General features: G+C 47.7%; 2 protein-coding genes across 2 annotated transcripts; one reads left to right on the top strand and one right to left on the bottom strand.

The window, feature by feature from the left end:
* The first annotated feature begins 1,374 nt into the window (after positions 1–1,374).
* Positions 1,375–5,077, top strand: LOC115663195 (BAG family molecular chaperone regulator 7). Its single transcript, XM_030585220.2, has 3 exons — positions 1,375–2,172; positions 3,121–3,411; positions 4,587–5,077. Exons 1-3 carry the CDS (start codon positions 1,441–1,443, stop codon positions 4,809–4,811), a joined length of 1,248 nt encoding a protein of 415 aa, XP_030441080.2. The 5' UTR covers positions 1,375–1,440; the 3' UTR covers positions 4,812–5,077.
* An 877-nt stretch (positions 5,078–5,954) lies between these two features.
* On the bottom strand, positions 5,955–7,209 carry LOC130134899 (uncharacterized). The gene has a single exon (XM_056302800.1). It carries the CDS (start codon positions 7,046–7,048, stop codon positions 6,269–6,271), a length of 780 nt encoding a protein of 259 aa, XP_056158775.1. The 5' UTR covers positions 7,049–7,209; the 3' UTR covers positions 5,955–6,268.
* Positions 7,210–10,419: the final 3,210 nt, after the last annotated feature.

Genomic DNA, 10,419 nt, shown 5'->3' with positions numbered 1-10,419 from the left:
ACGGTCGACAGCCGGGGGTAAACCCTGGGGGCGACACGTGCTAGCCACCACACACATGCCACCGGTTAAGTCACCCTACGGCGCCCGGGATTCGAACGCTCAACCTTTTGCGAGAGGAAGAGCGCCCGCTCCAGCGACGCCACCCAGGCGGGTGGTCCACTAATGCTTTTTCGTAACATAAAATTTCAAGAAAGCGCGCAATTATAGTAAATATGCTTTAGATATCGAGCAAATGTTCTCCTATCGCTTTTTTTTTAAATTTCTGTTTTTTGCACCTGCATTGCGAATTTTTATCAATTTAATGTCACAAAAAAAAAACAAGCAAAAGCTATCTTTTCTAATGAACGTGCATGCACATGCACAACACTGAAGTATCGTTCAACTCAACTTTTCTTTTTGGGGTGGGTAAACTACTCGGCGTTTTTTTAAATTACAAAGCAAGGTCGGATTAAGGACCGGCTTTAGATGGCGACATTCAGCATTTTCCTTTTTTTTTTTTTTCTTAGTGGAGTTAATGTATCGGGGTCAGACGATAAACCCAATGAGAATGCTCATGAGAATCGAGCATTACGTGTAACTTGATAATCGAACCGGTCAAGCGGTCACTAATTTAGTCATGGCAATCATGATTTAACTGAATTTAATAATCGATTTGCAAGTATAGCCGATGCATCAGATAATTCTCGGTTGCATACCCATTAAGCTACCCCGGTCATTGCCTCTACAAACAAGTTTTCCTTTTTATAATCCCATGGACTAATCAGCTCTCGCTCACAGGTGCGATCAAATCTCGATTCCTTCTTTGTCGAAGAGAAGACATTCGCAGCCCATCTTCACGTAATTGGCCCGTATCTACTAATCATCCTTTCCTTAATCCAAACCACTCGATCATCATCATGCCTCGAGCAACAATTTTCATCGGAGGTGATCATGGGGGTGCGGAGAAAGGACGCAAATATCCTACCCTCGGATTCCACGCAGGAAAGCCCACCCCAGACCAGACCAATCGCAATCTCAATTGCGGCGATTAGGTAGTGGGAGGGTGTGGTCCACCGGGTCGGACACCTTCACGTGGTCCCCAATCTCCGTCCATCCACCTTGACCTGTGATCGCACTGAGCTGAGCACATAGATTCTCGCTGTCCCCGTAATACCACCTCCCCGCCAAGGCCATTCCCGTCCTTTCGCCCCCCTCATTACGCGGCGACACCGCTCTCTCCCCCCCGATCTTCCCCGTTACAGCTTACAATCCCACTCCGTCAACGCGAATTCCCATTTCTACCCCTCCTTTCGGCTCGTCTCGTTCCCTTCAAAACTTTTGTCTCCTTTCCCCCGCTACTCCTCTCAAACCGATCGTCACCGTCGCCAAATCCGCCTTTATATCCGCCTTTCCTGCCCCAGCTCGACGTACCGGAACCCCCCCCGCCGGAGTCGAGCCGAAATGAGTCTACTCAGGCGAGTCGACATCATGGACCCTTGCTTCTTCTTCCCGCCCTCCTCCTTCGTCGCCGAGACCTCCTCCGTTTTGGCATTCCCTCCGTTCCTGGAAGAGCCCGAAGACATCGGCCTCGCGCTCGACCTCCTGAGCCCCGCTAACCCTAGCCCCTTCGACCTCCTCGACACCGTCGAGGACCTGGTCCAGATCGAGAGGACTTCGCCCTTCGGCTCCTACCGGAGGGTCCTCCAGCGAGTCAGGCCCGAGCGGTACTTCCTGCAGTCCCTCTGCGATCGCGTCTCGGCTCTCGAGTCCAGGTTCGACCGCCTGGTCACCGCGCGCGGCAGCGGCGGCGCCCCCGATCGGAAGTACACCTGGACGGCGGAGATCAAGGGGAGGGAGGCGGACCGGAAGTACAAGTGGACGGCCGAGATCAAGGCCGGGAAGAAGGAGAAGGACAAGGAGAAGGAGAAGCATCACCATCATCATCTTCACCATCACCGCGGTGGACCGAAGAGCTATAAGTGGACTTCGGAGATCAAGGAGAAGGGCGAGGAGGGTTACACGCGGACGTACACGTGGAAGTCGTCGACAGGTGGCGACGCCGACGATAGCGACGCCAAATCGCACAGGCACAAGAAGGAGAAGAAGAAGGAGAAGAAGAAGGAGGATAAGTGCGCCACGCGTGTGGTGGAGATCGAAGAGCCTAGCCGTCATGAAGCTGCAGTTTTGAGACAGGTTCGTCGTGCAATTTTCAAGCTTTCATTGCAGCTGCTTTACATTATACACAGATTTAATTCTTCGTGACTGGCTTTGCTTTTGGGTCCATGTTGTTCCTGGCTTATCTTGTTTTGTTTCCTTAATTAATTGAGGCTTGATGTTGAAGATGCAGATAGTGACACTTACTTCACCGACTTTGAAACGCTTTTTCGAGCACATGTGCACGATTTAAGTAGAGCGTCGTTTTCAGCTGTCATAGCATATCCTATCCGATGCAATTCGAGCTTCATACTTAATCTGTTCTGCTCAAACTTTTGCCGGCATACTTCCCCTGCTAAGTTTCTGGGGTTTTAGAACTTGGAAGAGTAGGTTTGGCTTTGTGATCATTCTTCAGAATGCGGTAATGGATCCGCTGAGTTGAAACAACTTATGTGTATACGAGATCAACTTCAATTGTTTCTTGCAGTCCTCTCTAATTAATGATCAAATCACAGAAAATGTCGATCGGTGTAAATTATTTCCTGTCTGTTAACATGAATTTCATATGGTCAGGCTTTGTAGATTGATCGATCTGTACATCTTCCTGGTGATTCCATCGTAAATATTTTTCTCTTTGGAAGAAGGACATTATTTAGTGAGTATAGTGCATACGGAGACAGATAATGCAGTTGAAGAACAGAAAACCGAATGTGATATCCCTGAGTTAGGTAGAATTTTTCGTTGATTAGAAATTACTTTTCCTTATGATACTTACATGAGCAGGGGAGAATTTTTATTCCTCATGTAGCATATGAACCTACAAATATCCATCATCCTTCGTCGGTTTACACCTAGGTTCTCTTTTCTTGAGTTGCCTCGTGCTGGTTTAATTTGGCTCTGTGGAAATTTTTGGGCTGTCAGGGGTTACGGTTCCACTGTCACTGTGATTGATGGGTTTTCCGTGTTTTTGCATGTATTGTGGTTAAGGCTTTTGCCAAGAGAGCTGGGGCTATCCGGCAAGCGAGGGGAAAGAAGAAGGAGCTGTCTCCTCTAGATGCAGCTGTAATGATCCAGATGAGCTTCAGAGCTTATCTAATCCGCAGATCCCAGGCTCTTCGTGCCCTTAGAGAGCTGGCAGTAGCCAAGTCTAAGTTGAAGGAAATTCGGGCGCTTTTCAATAATTTCTCTTACCGTCGTCGTGTTGCTCATGATGCAGAGGAGCGTCAAAGGTTTGTTGAGAAGATCATTGTTCTGCTCCTAACTGTTGATGCCATTGAGGTAATACATTTTCGATCACTTTAATACTTGCAGGCAAACAACTAGTGTGCGGCTCATGCTGATAGTTTCTCAGATAATGGAAGAGAGATGTCTTTTTCCTGCATTTAGTGTCATCATTACTCTGCCCATATTGATTCTTATTGCATTGCGGCCTGCATTTTTAACCTGTAAATATGTGCATAAACCTGTGGCAAATACTTTGATGCCTCTGCTCAGTGTTTTTTAACTGGGGAAGGAAACGGGCTATCCCACTGAAAGCCACAAATGATGGATTTCATGTTTGATCCTCTTCCTTTGTCCGGTGAAACTTTCTCTCTCCCCTCTTTGGGTGTCTTTGACTGGGATGAAGGAGGGAAGGATAAGGTAGAGAAGAGGTGCAAGATAAGGGTGGCAAAATTTTTTGTGTTTACCAGGTTGCTTTTGGGTTCAGTTGAAACACGAAAGAGCTCAGATGCTTTGTACTGAGAAAATGCTAAGGGGTTATCAGTTTAGTTTGTATCCCTTTGTCTTGCATAGGAAAATAGCAAATGCCAATCTTCTCTTTTCACGGATGCACCTATGTGTGACTTCATTTTACTCGGCGTATGAGTAAGAAGTGGGAAGAGCCCTTGATCTTTTGGAGCAGTATATCTTTCTTTATCAAATGAGAATGGCTATAACCAGAGTTAGTGGTGGAGGCTTTGTTGAAGAAAAGGGCCAGCTAGCTGATGTTATGGTGCGGGCAGAGGATATCCATTTAGAAAGTGGAGGCAGGGTGCTTGCGTATGTACATAGATATGTGGCCCTTTGTTTCTGGGGTTTCAATTCCCAATGACAAAACCCGAATAGAAATCAAATCTTGAGCATATTGGCAACTTTAGAACCAAACTGGAGAAAAACTGATTGTTTTAATCTGATGTAACTGTTATTTGCGATCGGTTCGTTATGTTTCCTTTAGTCTTTAGCAGATTTGTCCGAATAAGTTTGATTTATCGGTGGAATGATTAGGGTGTTGTACTGGTAGATAAATGCGTGGCCCATAGGCACAGATGGGGTGTGGTCGGGGAATCATATGTTTGTCTTGTTTTTGTATTGCTCTATTCCTCATCTTCGACTCTAGGTAGGTGATCACATTATGCAAAACTTGTCTATAAGTCCCTTAAACAGGTTTCGTGTTTTTCCCCTTCTAATGTCAGGGATCTGATTTAATGGTGCGGGCTGCAAAGAAATCGATGATAGACGAGCTGGAAGCAATGCTCGATGTGGTGGACCCCCAGCCCCCAGGAAAATCACTTTCCATGAGGAGGAGGACTTTTGATGTGCCTGATGGGGTCATCCAGAACGAAATTGCTGATGGCGTGGCCCAAATTGTGAAAATGCTCGACCAGGAGGAGAATAGCACCACCGCTTCAGAGGCATAATTGTCTGCAGATCTTGCTTTGGGTGTCCTTGACTGCAGTATTTGCTCCTAGATCACGTGTTTATTCGGAAGAGGGTGTTTTCTCTCTGTGAGTCAATTGTTTAGAGTTTGTTGAAGCTTTGTTTGATTGGAGACCTGTGGTGAGGAAGTGATATGATATCCTCGTGATGTGCCGAAGGTTGCTTCTTGTGCATCTTAATATCGTCTGAATGTACCGTAACTTCCAGGTCATTTTTATTACTCACGTGTTAGCTTTATTGCTTCGAATTGGAGTTTTGGATTGCCCTCTTAATAATCACTCTTCACAGTCCGCCAAGCATTATCGTGGCTGCAGGCATCATACTTGCTCTCGGCCAAGGATGCTCGCCCAGTGAATCGATCTGGGGCGAGGATCCTCGTCCAGTGCAATGATCCAAGTGTGGGTAAAGCCAAATGTCTCGTAGGCTAATTAGTGACGCTCATAAGTGGATTAATGAGATTCCCATTGTACCTTTCTGCTATACATTGAAATCACAGCCAAGGGAACGGGCTTGGCAGAATCAGTAGGGAAAACTCAACTTTATAGAATTTTTTTGGTCGGCCAACTTTATAGATTGAAGATGGGGAAAACTCAACTTTATAGAATTTTTTTGGTCGGCCAACTTTATAGATTGAAGATGATGATAATGTGGAAGCGGGGATCCATTCTATTAGCCAGCGGTAGGAGAATCGAGAACGGCTTGAGGTGCAAGTTCTAATTCGGCCCTACTTGAAAGCCCGTTTGTCATAATTGGACATCTTAGCTCCTTCGATAAATGGCCTAAGTTAAAGAGAGCAACATCGTAATCAGGTCCAGTCAATCATTGATATTTGATTAATTCGTTGATGTTTTTGTGGATCTCTTATATCTCTGTTCAAACCAGAGTAGCACGGTACTGGTGATTCTGTAGCTTACTCGACGTTATTTCTATCATATTGAAGGAAAATTGGGCAAATGCCGTCGCGATCACGTTCCAAGACAAAGAAATGGGACCGAAAATGATTTGAAGCGAAGTAATTGGGTAGCATCCCCTATTACTGTTTGTGCTGATACTCAACGCCATTTATTTAATATAATTGGTGTTTAGTGGTTTGTTTTGGTAAGATGATGGGGATGAAAGTTCCTGGAAAAATCAAGTATTTTTGCTGATTCGGCAAAATTGGTGAAAGAAAACTCAGTTCTGATTCACCACCACTACATGTGGGCCACCCAAAAAAAAAATAAAAAAACACAGAGACAAAAGGAGGGACGCGAAATCCGACCTGAACCGACGAGCCATACCCAAAAGTTTTGGTTGGGTTCGGTATCTGAACCGTTTTCAGCCCTCCGACGCCATCCGCAAAGAAAACTAGAACAGAAAACGAAACTTCATGGAAAACAAAACAAGACCGGACTCACTACAAATCATCCTCGTCATAGCTGAGCTCCTCCTCCACCCTTTACGCCGCTTCATCGACGTTCCTGTCGTCCGAGGAGTCCAACCACCCGGCGAGGGCGAGAACAGCGACAGCCCCAAGCCCCACCCCGACCCCCACGCCCACGCCCACGGCCAGTGCGGTCCTCATCCCCTCGAAGTTGCTCTCCTCCTCCTCCTGCCTGTGCTGGCCGTACGCCGCCGGCGGCTCCCCGCCGTACCTGTGCTGCAGCGGCGGCGCGTTGTACGCGGCGTACGGCACGTTGGCGTAGCCACCAGCCGGAGGCACCGTGGTGTAGTGCGGGTTAGGCTGCGGAGGCGCGCAACCGATGCCGAACACCGGGGGCGCGTACTCCCTCGTCGCCGGCGGGACCCCGTAGGGAGGCGCACGGAAACGCGTCTCCCTCACGCAGACCTCGACCTCGATCCTACCATGCGGCCGGCCCGAGGGGCGCTTCAGCAGGAGGCCGCGCCCGAGAGGCACGCCCAGGCCGGCTTCGTCGAGGATGTTGCGGAGGCTGACCCGAGCCGATCCGATAAAGGGCTCGGTGTCCTCCTCGGGGCCGGCGTGGACAACGTCGATGTAGAGGTTGGCGACGTCGATGGGGCCGGGGGACAAGAAGATGACGAAGGCCTGGCCCCAGAAGGGAAACGTGCCGCCCTGGTCGTCGACCATGGTGGAGCGCTTGTCGTTGGGGTCGACCCAGACGACGGCGTAGGGGCGGGTCGGGCCGTGGCGCCAGTTCACGTTCTTAAGGTCCTTGGCAGACGACACAGTCACCTCCAGTTCGTAGCGGGACGCCATTTGAGGGCGCTTTCTTGTTGGTGGTGATGGTAGAGGGGAAGCGTAGGAGGGTAAAGAGGGAGAATGGGAAGGGAGTGGAGATCGTTAGACGGAGGGAATTATAGGGGGAAGATATAGAAGATGATGGGGAGGAAGAGATGAGAATCGCGAAGAACGAGAGGAAACGGTGAAGACTGAGATTTAGCAAAGTGTTGGTCTTTAAATAGATTGATTTGGGTTGGTGGAAAGTGTCCCCGGCGTTAACCTCCTTTATTTTACTGTCACTTCTCACTTCGGTTGGCGGAGATGGTGAGGATGAACCGCGGTTGGATCCCCGAACCGAAAGGCGCCATCCTTCCGAAGACCCACCATTTGTTTTTTGAGATGCCCACGTGGCAGGACTGGGTCCCGCTGCGCTGCGCTTGGCTCTGCTCTGCTCCTCCCTCGTCCCGAAGGTACACGATCGTCTGACTTGACTTGGGTTGGTGGCACTGACTTTGGTTGATCTCAACCAAAGGAGAATGGCACTTTTGCTGGCTCTGCTCTGCTCCTCTCTCTCCGATTCCACCTGATCTTAACAGAAAATCATCCTCTTTTCTTTTCATACATATTTATCTGATCACGCCGTCTCTCGGAATCCCTCGTTTCCCTCTTTTAATCTTCCGCCCATGACTTGATTGCTCCTCCGACCGCCGCCGTAGCTTTGCCGGTGACGCCCTCAACGGAGCTCGAAGGACATACCATTTCTAATTGCACTCTCCCTCTCCAACACTATTGTCTTGTTTCTAGCTTTGCATCCTTATCGATTAAAATGAACCTTCGAGCCGGAAGTTTTATGCAATCAAGTCGAATGACTATAAGAGTCGTCGTTTTAGTTCTTTTCATTAAAGGAGTCATCTACGCTTAGTTTCCAAAATTGTCGTTAGAATTAGCAATCCTATCGTATATTTGCACCCATATACACATACGGTAGAGTGCATCTTTTAAGCCTTGAGATGATTTTCTCTCGATATTGAATCAAACATTACCATATGTATACCTTGATTCCTATCTCCGTGAAAATGCTACATGCACGAAACGGTAGAGTGACCGATTATTCGATTATTGCAAATTTCTAATCACATCCAATTTCGTTCACAACAAATAAGGCCATGCTGCAATTCTAAACTCAAGAATTTCTTTTCTCTAGTCGTGTGAAGACGAATCTTTATTTGCATATTCGTCATCGGTCAAAGAAATTCTCGACAAACTAGGAGCTTGTCAATAACAGATACACTTCTATTATGTTTAGACGCTAATCGTTATTGCTCTTCTAGTTTTGCTACTTAACGAGAATGTTTCGCTTTGAACCAAAAAAAAAACAAAACTTTTAAAAAAAAAACCGACACGCGCATTCGTTGCGTGGTGCCCGAGTCGTGGAATGTTCCCCTCGTCAATTCCGCAATTGACCCTCCGACCTTCCTCGTACTTGAGTTGCTCTGTCGAGCAGTGTGGGTAGAATATCCCATTTCGTTGTCGGTCAAAGCCAAAGATACTGACATTGTTTTCTCTGAGAGAAAGAAAATAAAAACAGCGATTTTCAATATCCTATTCCTTCCCTCCGTCTCTCTCTATTACTCTCCCCGTTAGCCTCTTCACATTAGGGGTGTCAATGGGTCGGGTCGGATCGGGTTTTCATAATACCCGACCCGACCCAAATATTGGACATATGTGTTCGACCCGACCCGAGACAAGACATGAACAAGATAAAGCTACACGATCGGGTCGGGTCATGTTGGGTCGGGTCGGGGCGGGTTTTGTGTTTCAAACAATGAATTCAGAGATAGAGATAGAGAGAGACGCAACATTGGGACTAGTCACAGGGAAAGCACCAGAGAGAGGGTAAAAGTGAGCTTTCTCATATAAACTGAATTAGACAAATTAACGAATAAAATGTCGGGCATAACTTTGATGGGCGAAAGCAACATACGAAATATTAGAACTATGTATATGGAGCTAAGACATTATTTTCTGCTCAATGACCAAATTTCACTCACCTGCCAACGGCCAAAAGATTGCCGCAGGTGAAAACAACTGCGAATTTGATAGGCTTCGCAAACACAATCAATGACTGCGAGAAGCGAAGTCAAAGGAAATAAATCTTAGTATTGCAGTTCCAAGTTTCAGCAAATGGGTTAAATTCCAAAAGGCGGAAAAATATCACATTTGGAACTCATCCATCACCATGAATGGTTCCCAAACAAGCAACCAAACATTCTCGCCCTCAATCTTTCATTTCCGAGTAAGCAAAAGACAATGGCGCAACATTCAACATGATAATCAGAAAGCAGAAAAGCAGTAAGCATTGTGGCAAAATGGAAAGCAGGCTTGCAAAACGACCGAACCGTGAATCACCCAGAAAGCACAAGAATTTCGACACGCAGCAATGAGCAGTTGAATCGAACCCACTGAGATGGCGCGCGCGATCTTACCAGGAACATACATACGAGGCCGACGAGAAGACACGCTGCGAAGGCGTAGACTCTCTGCTCCACACCCACCCCGGAAGAAAAGAGAGAAAACCCAGGAACGGCATCAACGGAGAGGATCAAACAAGACATGGGTATGCGCAGAATCGGTCGAAAAGAGGAAGGAAAAGAGCGAACTCGACCTGCATAGGAGAGAGATTGCAGACACCATCTGAATCTTCAGCCAAGAGCTCATCTTGGCCGCCACCTTCTTCCCCGCCGAACACTGACTGGTTCAGCTTCCACATCGCGCTCAAAGGTTTGGACCTCGCAGCTTCGGAATCGCGCTATCGGCAACTGAGGACCGCTTGCGGTGGTGGTTCCCAGGGACAGAGACGGCGGCGGCGGCATTGTTGTCGCCGGTCGATGATTTCGCCGTGCAGAACTCGGGGATGATGCGGTATTTCTGGAGGCAGCGGCGCAACGGCCGTGAGATCTGGTCGGGCAGCGATCTCGGCGACGCCGCTGAGGGTGATGTTGCCGCTGCCGCCGGCGCGGCATAACCCGGGGAAGAAGAAGTCGGCGGCAAGGTCCTGGGAGGAGGAAGGATCTTAAGGGTTTTGGTTATTGTTTGGGTTGGGCTTGGGTACCCAAGCCCAATAGATCCAAGCAATACCCAATTCTTTTTATTGTTACCCAAACAAGTTAGACACCCAACTCGACCCAATAAGAAAATTTCGTGTTCGGGTCGGGTCAGTTCGTGTTTCGGTTCGGGTATTGTGTTTGGTTTTGACACCCCTACTTCACATATCTTCCCTCGTGTTTGAATGTCAACCATTAGATTAATCCAATGGCTATAATTGCTTGCTTAATAGTTAAGAAATGCCCTCATCGGTCCTTCCAAGGTCACATGGATTGATGAGGCCTAACATGTAAGGGTCGAAA

This window comes from Syzygium oleosum, unplaced genomic scaffold, assembly GCF_021117445.2.
Source record: "Syzygium oleosum isolate NSW1041296 unplaced genomic scaffold, Sole_v2.1 Sole_v2.25, whole genome shotgun sequence".
NCBI lineage: Eukaryota > Viridiplantae > Streptophyta > Magnoliopsida > Myrtales > Myrtaceae > Syzygium > Syzygium oleosum.
Note: the sequence above shows the minus strand (reverse complement) of the source record. Positions and strands in the feature narration are given on the sequence as shown.

Coding starts and splice junctions, on each gene's coding strand:
- LOC115663195 (XM_030585220.2), top strand. CDS start 1,441: ATGAGTCTACTCAGGCGAGTCGACATCATGGACCCTTGCTTCTTCTTC. Junction 2,173..3,120: donor AAGCTGCAGTTTTGAGACAG/GTTCGTCGTGCA, acceptor ATTGTGGTTAAG/GCTTTTGCCAAGAGAGCTGG. Junction 3,412..4,586: donor TAACTGTTGATGCCATTGAG/GTAATACATTTT, acceptor TTCTAATGTCAG/GGATCTGATTTAATGGTGCG.
- LOC130134899 (XM_056302800.1), bottom strand. CDS start 7,048: ATGGCGTCCCGCTACGAACTGGAGGTGACTGTGTCGTCTGCCAAGGAC.